Source organism: Myotis davidii, unplaced genomic scaffold, assembly GCF_000327345.1.
Source record: "Myotis davidii unplaced genomic scaffold, ASM32734v1 scaffold623, whole genome shotgun sequence".
Lineage (NCBI taxonomy): Eukaryota > Metazoa > Chordata > Mammalia > Chiroptera > Vespertilionidae > Myotis > Myotis davidii.
Window position 1 is genome coordinate 10,337 of NW_006294464.1, and position 15,235 is coordinate 25,571.

The 15,235-nt window shown below is 53.1% G+C and overlaps 1 protein-coding gene across 2 annotated transcripts; it reads left to right on the forward strand.

The window, feature by feature from the left end:
* The first annotated feature begins 3,682 nt into the window (after nt 1-3,682).
* Nucleotides 3,683-12,636, forward strand: NRN1 (neuritin 1). 2 transcript variants are annotated; one of them, XM_006768685.2, is made up of 3 exons: nt 3,683-3,949; nt 8,199-8,343; nt 11,451-12,636. In XM_006768685.2, the coding sequence occupies exons 1-3, from the start codon at nt 3,895-3,897 to the stop codon at nt 11,677-11,679; spliced, it is 429 nt and encodes a 142-aa protein (XP_006768748.1). In that variant the 5' UTR covers nt 3,683-3,894; the 3' UTR covers nt 11,680-12,636. The 2 variants fall into 2 exon arrangements, with proteins under 2 accessions (XP_006768748.1, XP_006768749.1); XM_006768686.2 differs by lacking the exon at nt 11,451-12,636 and adding an exon at nt 8,455-10,912 and having other exon boundaries at nt 3,708-3,949.
* Nucleotides 12,637-15,235: the final 2,599 nt, after the last annotated feature.

The following is a 15,235-nucleotide window of genomic DNA, read 5'->3' on the forward strand; positions in this document are numbered from 1 at the left end:
TAAAAATAAAAAGCTATACATTTACATTCATATTTTAATTAAAGGTTTTAGTTGAAGATATAAAAAATGACAGACCACATTTATGAGAAAGATGTATTGCTAGACCAATCTATTCTAACATAACTGGACTTTTTTTTTCTGACAGAGAAGACAGAAGTGGAATTTCCTAGTGGCCCTGGCAATGCTCTTACAAATAATTTCAAAGGAATGTTTTTGCAGATAGGAGCTTCTGGAAAGTCCACTTTGATAGATTGGTAGAGAGAGTTAGGGAATCAGCTGGCTCAGTGTTTTGCCTGTTGCCACAGCAAGAACACAGAGCGCAGGGCCTGGCACACACCAGAGGTGCACATGTGTATGAACATAATGTGTGCCCACCTGCTGAGACTAGGGCTGTGAACTGAGAAAGGAGCTGGTGCCAACCCTAAAATTAGACATGGTTTTTCTGGAAGTTCTAGAGACAAGATGTTTGGCATATTCATATGCCTTAATTATGCAGACCCACTTTCAGGGTTACCTTGGACTCAAGTTGATATGAGGCGCTAAACAGCACCAATGGCTTTTTATTCTATCCTGAAATGTATGTGTTTCTTTACCTATAAATGTAATGGCTTACCTAAAGGAAATATACCCTTTGTGAGAAGCTGACCTGTAACAAGAGGTCTTGCATGGATTTATCTCTGTTCTTTAAGCTGCACACCCCCACTCCTCACCCCAACCATAGTACTAGTATTCTAAAAAATCGCTGGTTAACAAAATTTCAAAGGTGAAACCCGCCTTGGAGATCACTTCTCCCCCCTTTTTCAGATTATAGAACCGCAGCCAGGTGGGGACAAACCAAGGTCATCACAATACTGATAGCTTGGAACCCAGTACCTGGGGTTTTTCACTCTCATTCCCTGTTCTTTCACCTCAAATATGATCTGGGGTGGACTTTTCAAATTAAAAGAAGGAAGGAGGAAGTCTCCTTCAAGGCCACCTTCAACCATGGATCTTGCCCGCATCGTTCCCAAACAGCATACTTCGGCAACCAAGGATTTCATTAGCTTGTTATTGTGGAACTAGAAAGAACCATCCTCACATGGAGCCTGGACTGCAGAACGACTTGGAATGTTTAAAATATGTAAGAAAAAAAACCCACGCCATTCGCATCTGCTTTCAATGATTCACCCCAATATAATTCATGTACCGTTCTAATTCTGCTCTCTCACATCTGCGCTTTCAGAACCCCCAGGCCGGCGAGGGGGGACTAGGAAACACGGGGCGGAAGAGGAAGAGGAAAAGGACAGTAGGGGTTAGGGGGTGGGGTGCGCGACCACACCGGGGAGAGACCACCCGGGAGCCCGAAGGCGGGCGCTCTGCTCCCGCGCGCGAGTCCGGGGGCTGCTGCTCTCCGCACCCCACTTTCACTCTGCTCTCTTTAGCCCTTTAGTGATGCTCCCTCCCACCCACAACGCCCCAAGTTCGGGATGACGGGGAATAGAGGGGGAATCCCAGGACATTCAGAACACTACGTTTCGAAAGATCCAGGGTGGGTGGGTGAGCCGGAGGAAGTCAAGTATGTTAAGGGCAAAAACATCTTAAACCGCCCTCAGCCCTGGGCTCTGCGAGAGTGGAACCCGTGCCTCAGCTCCCAGCGAAGGAGGGGAAAGCTGGGCGGGCGGTGAGCCCAGGACTCCGAGGGGCGCGGCCGAGATGTGGGCGGGAGCAGCGCTGCGACTTCTTCGAGGCCCCGCCCGTCGGACCAACCTCCGCCCAGCCATTGGAGGGCGTCGGGGGCGGGTCTGAGGGACACCCCCCTCTCGCCACCGGCCCCCACCCCTCCCCTGCCCGCCTACGTTTTCGGCTCTTCCTGGAGCCTCTGGAGCCAGAAAAGGAAACACCCTGGGCAGCCACAGAGCCCCCTAGATGCTGGAAAGGCGAGGGGCCTCCCCGGCCCCCCGCAGCCCCACCCACCGGTCTGGTGACGTCACTAAGTGGGGCTACGTGATTCCGCCCCCGGCTGGGGCCCCGGGCCCCCACCTCTGAGTCTGCGGCTTCCTTTGGGACTTGAGGGGAGGGTCCCCATCCTGTGCACACGCTCCACGCGCTCCCCGTTAGCCTCACTCTCCACAGCCCGTCCCACCCCCTTATTTTGCACTTTCTATCCTGCTCATTATCTATGTGCCTCCCAGGGCTGAAGGAGTTGGCGACCCGGAGATGGGCACGCGGGTGGCAGGCTGCCTGAAGAAGTAAATTCGGTTTGCTATCTCCTTAATCCGTTTGCATCTCTACTGATAATTTAATATCCTGTTGTTTTCTCGTGCGTTCTTGGAAGATTTTGTAGAGTCGTTTTCGTGTTTTTTCTCTTAACGGGCTTAAAGTTGGCCTACGCCTTCTTTAGCATTTCATTAATTAAAGAAGCTAGATTTAGGCTTTCCTTGGTGTTGAAGAATGGAAGGAAACCAAAGCCTAACCGCGTTTAGAAGGAAAACAGCCCTGTTTATTTCTCATTCTCAACTCAAGCTGTCGTGGACAGCACCTTGCACAAAGCACAGACGCAGCGCAGCGGCAGAAGCACTTGGTTGCCGCGTAGGCTGCGTCTACACAGGCTTTGTGCCCGAGCATCAAAAGACAGCGCAGGTGTGTGGGGTCTGCGTGTGCGTGTGCGTGTGCGTACGTGAGGGACGTGTGAGTGTATGTGTGTCTGAGCCCAACAATCCCAAGAGATGCGTCCGAAACAAGCCCGCATACTAGAGATTCCTTCGGAAATTTCCTATTGCTCTGAAAATTAGTAAATCTCTAGTATTCGAAAATTGTCTTTGCAGAGGCTCCTTCCTCCGTGCTCTCCCCACCTCCAAAAACAGGTGTCGCTGTGCGTCTTGAAGAGGTCTCTGTCTCGCGGGCTCGGCCTTCCGAGCCCGTGAAGTTCAGCGGGGACACTATCTAGATTTCAGGGCCCGCACAGGTGCTGACCAAACCCCCGAGGCCTGGGAGTGTGCGCGCAATCGCGAGCGGTGTGTGCGGGCAGACACAGAGGGTGCTCGGTTGGACTCCCGGGCGTGCGCGTGGTTGTGCGTGAGTGTGTGCTCACGCGCTCCAGGCTGCGACCGGAGCTCAGCCGCTGGGTTGGAGAAAAAGGGGGTAGGCAAGTGCAGGGGAAGCTGCGGATAAGGGGCAGAGGGGCGCGGAGATTCGAATTAATCGAGCTTGTTAGCTACTTTCCCTCTCCCGCTCCTTTAAATCTTACTGCATCGTAGGGAGGGGGTTGTTTCACTGTGGAGCTGGTGGAGAAGGGGGAGCAGGTTGAAACAATCGAGTGGGCGCGTCAGGTACTCCCTGGCTCCAGGCGGGGAAGGGAGGAGAGCTCCCCCTGCTCTGCGCTGTAAGGGGGCGGGGTTGGGGGCCCCGGGAACCGCGAGAGACGCGGGTGCTCGCAGGGGTGGGGAATTGGTCACCCCAGGCAAGATTTCCTTCGGGTCGCAAATTAATTGGAGATATCTGATTAATTCCAGCTTCGGATGACTATAAATGGCGATTTTCTACCAAGGTGTCGCTATTTTTTTTTTAAATCATTCCGTGTCATCCCCCACGTCAGGCCTGCTCGTGGGCGTGCGGCTGTACTTCCTCCGCCCCCTCCTAATGGAGTGAACCATTCCCAGCTCTTCCCCCTCTCTCCTTCAGTCTCTGTGTATGTGTGTGTGTGTGTGTGTGTGTCTCTCTCTCTCTCTCCCTCCCTCTCCTGCTCCCTCTCTCTCTTCCTTCTCTCCCTCTCTCTCCTCCCTCTGCTTTCCCGGTGCAGAAAGTATCCGTCGCTCCTGGAACTTGTTGGCAATGCCTATTTTTCAGCTTTCCCCCGCGTTCTCTAAACTAACTATTTAAAGGTCTGCGGTCGCAAATGGTTTGACTAAACGTAGGATGGGACTTAAGTTGAACGGCAGATATATTTCACTGATCCTCGCGGTGCAAATAGGTAAGTGGCCGCCCAGTCAGACTCGCGCCGGGTGGCAGGAGGCTGCGGGCCGGCCAAGCCCGAGGCATCAAAGGGTCCGACTGGCCCGCAGCCGTCCCGGGGTGCGGAGAAGCCCCAAACCCCCAAGGGCGGAGGCATCGGTTCCTATGGACTCGCAAGTCCCGGGTTGGTTTTTCTATTAAAAAAAAAAAAAAAAAAAAAAGGAGAGAGACTTCCCAATGTTATCCAGGAAATGTGAGCGACCAGCCGATTTAGGAGGGGATTTTTCTCATATTTTTAACCGAGAACACGTCCATTTTTTTTTCTTCTTCTTCCCTCTCTTGTTTAGACCAGATTTGAGATGTTCTGGGGCAATGCATTGGTCCCTGCGATATGGCAAGGTATTATTTTGAAGGGTGGAAAGGTGATTGCAGCAACAAGATGGCTAGGCAGCTAGAACTGGAAAGTTTATGTGCAGAAAGCAGATATTCCGGGGCCCAGAATGCTGCATTTAGAACTTTGTCATACTCCTGCCACCCCACCCCCATACCCTAGCTGCAGCATTTGCACCGGGCACTGCAGACTGGCTGGGGGTCAGATTGAGAAGAATGTGGAGCCCCAGGGTAGTATTTTAATGTGCTTATCATTGAGGAGGTTAAATATCACCAAATATATGTAAATATAATTTTCTATGAATGTTTGCCTGTTCCTTTCCACAAAGGCATCTGTATTTTACATACAGGAAAGGGTTTAAAAGTGTTTGCAATATGTTATGTTGGGTGTTTGTTATTTTTTTATTTGTTTGTTTGGGGTTATTACAGATGGATTTATGTAGTCCCCATTTTATGTTAAGGAATGTTGAGTCCTAGTTCTGCTGCCATGGGGTTTTAAAAAGTTCACATTTTCCATCCGGAATGAAGTTATGGAAGGGAGTACCAGAAAACCCCCTTCTCTCATGCAGGTCAGAGTATTAATTAAGGTGGCCTAAAAGTGAAAGTGAAGCTGATTATTAAGAGAATGGGCAAGAGAAAAATAGAAACTCTTCAAATGGGGTTTCTGGTCACAGAATATTGTTGAATTCTATCATTTCAAGGCTGTAAATTTCTTTGCAGACAAATCCTTGCAGGATTGGGGCGGGGGGGGGGTCTTTAGGGAATTGGTTTAGGGCAAGAGATAAAATTAATAATATTTTTCTTCATGAGAAATGTGAAGGGAACAGAGTTTGGAGTTATCTATACAATAAAATGGATTCTTTGCAGCGGATTTTACGCATTTGACATGATTTTGAGTACCTGATTTTTTGCATGAACATTATAGGGATTTTAGAGAGTGGGGATGCAGGATGTTGGCGTTTTCCTTTAATTCTGAGAAATGACTTGATGTTTTGAATCTGGCTGTTTGAATCTTTGACATTAGTGCAGAGAACTGCAATAAATAAAGGATATTTCTAATTGCAGCCAAAACCTTAAATATTGGAAATAAGTGAATGTGGAATTTTGCAATTAGCCTGCAAATTTTTAGAGAGTAGGCAGCAGCACCTATTTTGATTGGGGATTTTATTCGGAGAATGTTGGTGCTCTCTTTTCCCGGTGGACAATAACCTTACTGTGTATTGGGGTAGGGAGTAAAAAAGACAGCAATTGTGCATGCGGGATGCGCTTGGAACACATTAACCTCAGCCTGAAAATGACCATTTGTTGGCTGTGGGATTGAATGTGAGCAAATTTGTTCCCGAATATCTGCCCTTTCCCGCACTAGAGCTTCTCGATCTTTATTAATTCATGTCTGGGAGCTTTCCCAAATCATTGACATTTGGCAAGAAAAGTGGGGGTTGGGGAATGAGGGGGAGGAAAGGGTGGTGAACGCAAATTAAGACCCGGCTGGAGGAAGTTTGGAATGAATGAGAGGTCAAACGAATGAATGAACGGGTGGAAAGGAGACAAGGTGCGGACACCCGAGAACGCGGAAGGAGCCGGGCCGGCCCGCCCTAGCCTCTCTGAAGTCGGGTTCAGAAACCACCGCGAGGGTCGCGCGGACTGCGACCTGCGCGAATGCCTGAGCCTGCAAAATACGTCCCGAGCGCAAGCTCCCGGCCTCCCACAGGCAGCTAGAAACCAAGAAGTCTAGTTTCCAAAAAAGAAATGCTCACGACTTCTTATTTTACACATGCACATACTCACACATGCGCGGTATGGAGGGTCTTCTCCGGCAGAGCCTGGAAAGATAACGTGACCGGAGAGCTCCCCGCCCCCAGCAAACCCCAGCTCCCCTTTAAAATTGTGTCAATATGTTTTAAGGGCTACTTTTTTTGCTATCGCGTTTGGAGGGTGGAGGTAAAGGATAAGAAGAGCCGGGGATTTGGTGGGAATGGATGGAGTGTATTTTATTTCGTCTCTTCGCTGCAAAACTGCATCTGTGGCGTGCATTATAGAGGACAACGGGTAGGATTTGTTTCACTGTGATCGTGTTCCTATGAGAACCAACATTTCGTTTATTCTCTCTCAGTATTCTACCTGATATTGCAGTCGCATGGGCTTTCCATATTTCGCTTGACGGGGGCAGGGGTTGTCTGTGAAGGTTTACTTATGGCCTGAGCCGAGATCGAAGTTAACCTTAGCCCCTTCCCCAGAGCTTCCCGTTCCGGATTAGAGAGCGCAAGGCCCGCCTTGCTTCTGCAGCAATTTGCAAACGGTGCTCTTGCAGGCTGCTGCAGGTTGGGTCACCTTCCCCCTGGTCTGCGTCTAGTGGGGCTCAAGGGGACCAGCGGCCAGGGAAGGGGGATGGGGGTACGGTCCTCCCCCGAGACATTCACACTCTAGCCGCAGCGGCGTGAAATATCTTGGGCATTTTAGGCCAATTTCGATTCTGAGAAGATTCGCCTGTTCTTTCCCCTCCCCTCGCTCCAACAGCGAAGATCTGCGCTTCTTGCACGACCTCCTGGCGCCCTGAGTGGTTTTGGCCTTTCGCCATCCAACGTTTATCCGGGTTCTTTGGCCTTGAAATGGAGAAAAATGGCCAAGGCAGCGCGTCCGCGGTCTGGAGCCTGTCTCTGCCTCTTTCAGTTCTCGCACCGCAGGGTTTGACCGACCTGAGGCCAAGAGCGTGGACCTCAGATCGGCCTGGATCTCCTCCCCTCCTCCTCCAGCACTAGGGTCCCTCCCGCCGCCCGCCGCTCTCCCCGCCCCCTCTCTGGAGGGAGTGGGAGCCGGAGGCCCGTAGCCCGGGGCGGCAGCCGCCCTGGCCCTCAGCTGCCCTGAGCCTGGAGAGGAAAGGTCCCACCCTGCTCCTGGCTAGAGTGGTGACCATTGGGGGACGGGGAGAAACAGGGGAGTGAAAGTGGGGGGGGATATAGTAGTCAAGACAGTATGGTACTGGCATAAAAACATAGACAAATGGAGCAGAATGGAGAGCCCAGAAATAATCCTGGCTAGAGTGGTGACCATTGGGGGACGGGGAGAAACAGGGGAGTGAAAGTGGGGGGGGGAACAGGAAGCGGGGGGCCCAAGGCCCACGGATTTGGCCTCCACCGAGGTGACGCAGGGTCACCCGCACAGACACATTCATGACTCTGCAGGGCCCAGACTGCCCCGACCACCATCACCTCGCCTAGCCCCAGGCGCCCCGGCTGCTCTCTGCGCAGGAAGGATCTCCCTGGGAAAACAGTCCGCGCGGTGTTCTGGTGGCCGCTGGTGGCTGCCAGAGATTTTACTCATTTATTCAGCAGTGATTTATTCAGCAGTGTTGCTGAGCGCCCACCAAGGACTTGGGTGCCACGGCCAGGCTTTTCACGTGGCATAGCGTCAGGTTCCACTGCGTGGCCCCGTGCTGTGTCACCTCCACCCCTTCCTCACCCCGCTCTCTGCTGTGAGCCCCCGCTGTCACCTCAGAAATGGAAGGCTGCGCTCCCAGAGCCGGGAGGGCTTGCTGGGGAAGTGTTGGGAAACAAGGAGGGAGGGAGTAGAAAGAGAAACATAAAGGAGAAAAGGGAGGTGAGAAGAGTGGACAGTAGGAACGGGAAAGAGAGAGATCGAGATGCAGGAGGAGCTTCGGGACAGGGAGAGCCTCCCTACGGGGCCACCCACACCTGCAGACACGACAGCCTGCAGAAGGCGCCTAGGTGGGTGCAGGTCGTTCATTCGGGATCGCATCTTTCATTCCACCTTTCACTCTGGCGCACAGGGACCAAGCCACGCCGAGTTGGGGGCAGCGGGCGGGGGGGCTGCCGAGCGGGATCTGGGCGCTGCTGACCGGTGTCCCCTCCTCCCCGCAGCGTACCTGGTGCAGGCCGTGAGAGCAGCAGGCAAGTGCGATGAGGTCTTTAAGGGCTTTTCAAACTGTTTGCTCAAGCTGGGCGAAAGCGTGGCCAACTACCCGCAGGGCCTGGACGACAAGACTAACGTCAAGACCATGTGCACGTAAGTGTCCTCCCTGGCCTGCTAGGCTCCTATTCCGGGGGGCGCTGCTGGGGTGGGAGATCCGTGGCGACGCGAATTTGCGCATTCTCACCTGCTGGCTCCCACCCTCAGGCCTCGGCAGGGCCTGCGCCGCCCAAGGGGACGCTGTAGCCTGCAGTGGGCAGAGGAGGATCATTCGGCGGAGGCCCAGTCCAACACAGAGACGTGCTCATCCTCCGCGCTGAAACCAGGGCGAGGGGCAGCGAGAGCGAGAGCGGCTGCCAATTCCTCCCTGTTTGGAGCAGTCTTCCTCAGTCTTTGCTTCTGAATGAGAGGCCTGCCCAGTACCCTACAAAGAATAGTTTTGGTTTCAGGGGAGGCTTAGGTAATGATACATTTGCCTAAAAGGAAAGTCTCTCCCCTATTTTGTCCATTTCCCCTGATTAAAACTCTCCCCTCAAGTGCACATCAAGAAAGCTGGGGTGCAGGCAAGGGAGCACTGGGCCCCCTTCCTCTTTCTGGGAAAAAGAGTGAGAGGATATTTTGTTTCCTGCCAATGACTTTGCCCAAGAAGAATGTGTTCTGGTCATCTAGTGACTGTTGAGTGTGTAGTAATTTGCTAGGTTTAGGGTAGTCACCCTCCATGGTTTTTTTTTGTTGTTTCCCTCTTTCTTGGTCTACAATGTAGACTCTACATGTATTAAAAGGCCAGGGCGGTTAAGGGTCCAAGGAGCGCCATGAAAGAGTTCGTGGCCAGGCTCAGTGACATTTCAGCTGCTGCAAACCTTGGAAATATCCCTATCCTCTGCAATAACACACACCTTATTTTATTTTTCAAAAACAGATGTGATACCCCCCTCATAACGACCCTTTCAATAAAGTCAAGGCAATGGGTATTCCTTGTACCACAGAGGTTGGAGTGACCATTTGCTGTACCACCTTTTTATACTGTGAAGTCCTTCTCTCTAATTCCTGAGGGGTGGCGGGTGTATTTAAATTATGAGTAATTAAACAGGAGTCAATTTTGCTATGCATTTTCCTAAATATCCAGATACCCACTAGGAGCCACAGCAGCTAAGTAGCTGGTACCTTCCTATCAGGAAAAGGATAAATGTTTGGGTCTGGGATGCATACCTACCTATTGTAATTCCAAATATCTGGTGCTAGGTAAGATTACATCTATTCACAATAAAAGGTTAAATATAGATCAGCTCCCAAATGCTCCATCATTTGCCACAACTTGGTTATTCCAAGTTATTTGAGTTTATTTTGCAAGGTTTGGTCCTGAAAAATGGAAATGAGGAGGGCCCCTCCAGAGGTCACAGGCCACAGCTGGGTTGAGGCTCTCACTGAGTTGGTGCACTGGGTGCTCCACAATTCCTTTCAGTCCCACCTGGACACCTGACCCTTTCCACCATGCCTCTCTCCCTCTGGGCAGGGCTTGTTCCCATCTGGGCATAAAGAAAGGAGGGAGTTAGACTCCCTTTGGGAGGTGCCTTTTTTTTTTCAGAGAACTGTGCCTCCACATCTTAGGTTTCTCAAAGCTTGCTATTTTTTTTCCAGCTGAGGAACCTAGAAGCCCTACACCCCAGAACCATTACCACCACCACCACCACCCCCCATTATAAATTAGAGACTCTGGGAGGTCATTAGAGAACACCATAGCTCCAGGCAATCCAACAAGCATTTTAACTTGATTATTTGCCAGAAGATGGTGAGGGAGTGGAAACAAGGATAAATCAAACATAGTGCCTGCCTTCAATGTGTTTACAGTCCAGGCTAGAGAGCAGAAGGAAGGGATAGGAGACAATGCAACCAAACTGCGCGGTCTGTGGTCACTGGTGACCTGGTCTCAGGGCCCCTTGAGGTGGAAGCCAGCGGAGTTATTGAGGCACAGATCGACCTGCACTGAGAGGAGACAGCGCCCCAGGAATCGATCACGGGTTGGAATTATATTTAGGCTTGAGATCTATTTTGGGTTTTCAGAAGAAAGGGGGACAATAAATAAGGACAGGTTGGATGAAGGTTGTGGGGGCGGGGCTAGGAACTGAGTCCTGGGGGAAGAAGGCGCCGAGGGAGGTGCCAGGCTCCGGAAGAGGCCGGAAGGGAGGACGAGGAGCCCGGTGTCACAAAGGTTGGCAACCTTGGGCCCCGCGCCAGCCCTGGAGTCCTGGCCTGGGGCTGGGCACTATCCTCAGGCTCTGGGGAGGAGGCCTCACGGGATCCAAGTCCAAGAAGAAGACTGGGGGGCGGGGAGAGAAGAGGTGCGCAAGAGAGACTAAGTGCGCAAGGGGGAGCACAGAGGTTTGCAAAAGGTAGGTGTGGAAAGCTGGCCCAGGGCCTCGGGCACCAACACTCCCCTACCCGGGAAGGGGCGAGGCAAGCCCGAGCTTCCTGACAGAATCTGAGCTGGGGGACTGGAGAGCAACGGGAGGAGCCACGGAGGACCGAAGCCAGTGAGGATGGGGAAGCAGTGAGGAACTGAACCAAGGAAAACCGAGGGGAGGTGGAAAGGAGGAAGACAAAGGAGGTTAGAGGGAAGAAGGAAAATAAAAGAACGGGAGACCCAAGGCAGGGAGAGGGGAGAAAGGGCGAAAACGGGGGTGGGGTGGGGGAGAGTAAGGCAGTGCCTGGAGGGAGACAGACAGCAGGGGAGGAGGGGTGGGAGGAGAAAGTGAGAAGCCCAGCGGGGAGGGCTGCGCCAGGAGCCAGTAACCCTTCTTGCAAGCTAAGAGGCATTAATGGGCGGCAGCTTGCAAGGCTTAGCACTGTTTTCCTAGCTTCCCCCGAGGAGGACGAGCAATCTGTTGGCGCAGGCCGAGGTGCCAGCTTGGCGCAGCCGGTGAGGCCCCGGCTCCTGACTGCTGGGTCCCCGCCGGGCACCCGGGAGAGAGACCAGACCCGGAGCGGGGAGGCCCTCTCCTCGGGCCGCAGCTGCTAGGGTGGGCTGGGTCCGGCGAGGGCAGACCTCGCAGGGCCCAGGCGCCAGGGCGGTGGAGGAGAGGGAAGGAGGGGGCACCCGCGGAGGCTGGTGACGCCGAGAGCGCTGGGCGCACGGGCACAGGCCCCGGGTCCTTCCACGCGCCTAAAGTGAACCTGCTTCTTCTGTTTGTTCTGTTCCTCGCCAGATACTGGGAGGATTTCCACAGCTGCACGGTCACAGCCCTTACGGATTGCCAGGAAGGGGCGAAAGAGATATGGGATAAACTGAGAAAAGAATCCAAAAACCTCAACATCCAAGGCAGCTTATTCGAACTCTGCGGCAGCGGCAACGGGGCGGCGGGGTCCCTGCTCCCAGCGCTCTCCGTGCTCCTGGCGTCTCTCTCGGCAGCTTTAGCGACCTGGCTTTCCTTCTGACCGCGGGGCCGGCTCCCCCCTCGCCCACCCACACTCACTCCATGCTCCCGGAAATTGAAAGGAAGATCCATTCGTTCTTTGGGGACCCTGTGATTCTCTGTGATGCTGAAAACACTCATATAGGATTGTGGGAAATCTTGATTCTCTTTGATTTCGTTTGATCTCTTGTGTTTTATTTGCCAAATGTTACCAATCAGTGAGCAAGCAAGCACAGCCAAAATCGGACCTCAGCTTTAGTCCCTCTTCACATAACAATAAGAAAATGATAAACCCACCCCATTTTAAAAATTTTTATTTTTTGGCAAAAGAATCTCAGGAATGGCCCTGGGCCACCTACTATACTAATCATGTGAATACATGACCAATGACGGGCTCCTCCTAATAGGAAAGAGGAGAGGAGAAGGCCAGGGGAATGAGTTCAGGAGAGATGACCACGAGGGAAGCATATGGTGAATAATTCACGTTCACATCTTTCTTCCACAGTATCTTGTTTTGATCATTTCCACTGCACATTTCTCCTCAAGAACAGTGAAAGGACAGATTGTTGGCTTTGTGTTTGAAGGATCAGAGGCAGAGAGGAAAAGAGCTGGGGAACTCCCGGGTTAGAGGTAAAGGCTGCTGGAAGAAGTGCTGCTCGAGTCACTGAGAGGTTCAGCTTTACCTGCTGTTATTGATGCATCTTTCCAAGTCCAAGCCTTTCTTTCCCCTCCTCTCTTGTTTTAGCTGTTACACATACAGTAATACCCGAATATCCACCGGTGTAGATCACAAGGGGGGAGTGTTCAATGTTAATCTAAAATATAGTTTAAAAAGATTTTGACATAGAGAGCCTTGATTTTAAAAAGAGAGAGAGAGAGAGATGTAATTTAAAAAGTTTATTATAAATTAAATTCAAGCAAAAAAAGATTTGCTACAAAGTATAGAGAAGTATAAAATAAAGTTATTGTTTGAAATGGGGGCGTTGTCTGTTTCCTGTCCAAGGCCTGCTGTCTTGGCAGCGTTCTCAGAGGTCCCGGAAGGGACTCATGAAGCCAGGGGATACATTCACCCGTCCACACGCCACTCCGTCACCTGTCATCTCAAGCAGGCCCCCCTCAAGTAGGACATTGCAATTTCTCAGAAATCCCGTTTACTCTAAGGAGAGAAATCCACGCAACAGCAGAGATCCTTTCTGGGTAAGGGCTTGGGGAGTGTGTGCGCTCCTCTGAGAAAGCGCGCGCAGACCGAATGCCAGTGGCCGGCCCTCAGCCCCCTTCCCTGCAGGCCGGGCCTTAACCGCGACTCGCCTCTTCCTCTGCGGTGGCCCGGGCAGCTCGCGAAGGAACCGCCATTAAGGGCTCTAACGGAGGGGCCGGGAGGCTGTGGTCACTGGCAGGGATCAGGTGAATCCTTTCATAATTAATATGACAGCTCAGCCGAAATGGCGAGGAGACAGGGCCCTATTGATCAGGCAGTAGAGCTGCTTCCACCTCTCCTATTTATAGGCCCCATGGCCTTACCTAGAAGTAAACATTCGAGAGTGAGCAGGGGCTGAGGGAACCGGGTCCAGGGCTGCGGTACTGCAGGCTGGGGGAGGGAGAACCACATGCATGTCTGGGTTCAATGAAATCAAAATCTGATTTCCTGGAGAAGGTGCAGGTGGGAGGGAGCTGCGGGGTCCCCCGGGGTAGCGGGGGGTGGAGGGAGGGAGACGTGCGGAAGGAGGCGGAGGAGGCTGCGGTGGGCTCCCGCGCCCTGGAGCCTGCGGACCGCCGCCTGGAGCGTGCGCTGGGCTCTGAAATGCAATGCGTAAACAATCGCTAGTGCGAAAGTTCATAAATCAAACCCAGCGGGTCACAGCCCAATCTGCATTCTCCCCACGGATTGAATTCCTGCAACACATGTGTCCCAGCGCCCGGAGCGCTGGAAGCCGCGCGGGTTCCTAATGGCCGCATACATTACCGCGGCCCCGCCACGCACGCGCCGCGCCCGCCGCTCCTGGAAACAGCTCCCCCGCCTCCTTCGATCCCCGATGCTCAGTCAAAACCGAAGGAGATCCACGCACCGGGAAACTCTTGTTGTTTTGATCGTTTCGTTGCAGGGATTATTTTCAGTATTTTCCGTCTAAGTATAAACAGGACTATTCTAACCCCAGCTAAACCCTGCAAATCAAGCTAAAACGTCTGAGCCTGTTTTAATTACGAATCTATTAAATGAGGGGGCGGAGAACGAGGAGGAAGAGGGAGGGTCTTCTCCCGTCAGTTTTGCCCGAATAGCGCGCAGCCTCCCATCGGAATCTTTCCCTCCGCAAACTGGAGAAGAGCCGGTGCGCACAACTAGGCCCCTTGTTGGCCAAAGAAACTGCACGCGTCGTTCCCCCAGGCTCCCCAGTGCGGGGCGGGGGAGGCGTGGAGAGGGGAGAGACGTCCCCGACCCTGGTGGACACCCCTTCCCTCCCAGCGCGATCTTCCCACCCAGAAATCAATCTCCTTCCACTGGAGGCGAGGCTGAGGGAGGGCGCAGAGCGACGAGGGGCGGGGATTGGGAGCGCCAGCTCAGCTCCTCTCCCCACGGGGTTCTTCTCAGGGAACCCCTTCCTCTCGGCGGCAGCCGCCTCCCCAGTGGGGTCGCCCCACAGGGAGGGCGCCCCGCTGCCGGGTCCTTCCATACCCCAACTCTGCCCAGTCCCAGATCGCCCGGGGGAGCTTCGAGAGAGCTAGGCGTCCTGTCCCGGGCTCCCTCGCCCTGCCCTAGGCGGGGACCAAGCTCACGGGTGCTGGGAGAAAGCCCAGGATCGCTGGGCAGCCAGTCACAGAAACGCAGTCGGAGAACGTTTCTTCTTTCGGTGATTGTTTTAGGTTATTATCGCGCCGTCTTCGGCTGTAATTTGCTGTTTAACCACGATGACATCTCCATATGTTAGTTGAGGTTATTGTTTTTAAGCAGCAGCGCGGTAAGCTCAGAGAAATATTAACCACGTCCCATCACGGAGATGGGGGGAGGGGGGAGGAGCAGGCACCAGAGGAAATCATCATACCTGCCTCCGCCCAGGTGGGAGCAGTCTCCATCTCTGCCCCTAGGGCCCTTTGAGATTGGGGAAGGGCCCCACTCTACTCCATCTTCTGCCCAGTGGATGGATTCGAAACAAATTAATTTGAGTGTAATGTTTGGTTATCCTCTGAAGTTGTCCCAGAAGCCAGGTCCACAGTCCCATGAAGAACTCCAGGGCCCTTGGGAGGGGCTTACAGGGAAGGAGGAGAGGAGAGAGAAGGAAGGCGACAGGGGGGGGTGGGGGGCGGGACAAATCCAGGAGCAGAGTTAGCAGAGGGGGATGAGGACGAACTTCCAGCTGGAGATGACTGAGCTGTGGACAAGAGGTGGGGGATGGTGGTAGAACTGGAACTGATTTTCATTCAGGACTCTCACAGAAGCAAATGAGCACTAGGACCACCACCTAGATTCTCCTTCTGTGGTCCAGAGGTCCTTTCACTCCAGCCTGAGCCTTCAGGCCACAGGGGCACTTTGAAACTAGGGGAAATCAGGTGGATGGGCGAGAAGAGGAACCCTTCCCCAGACC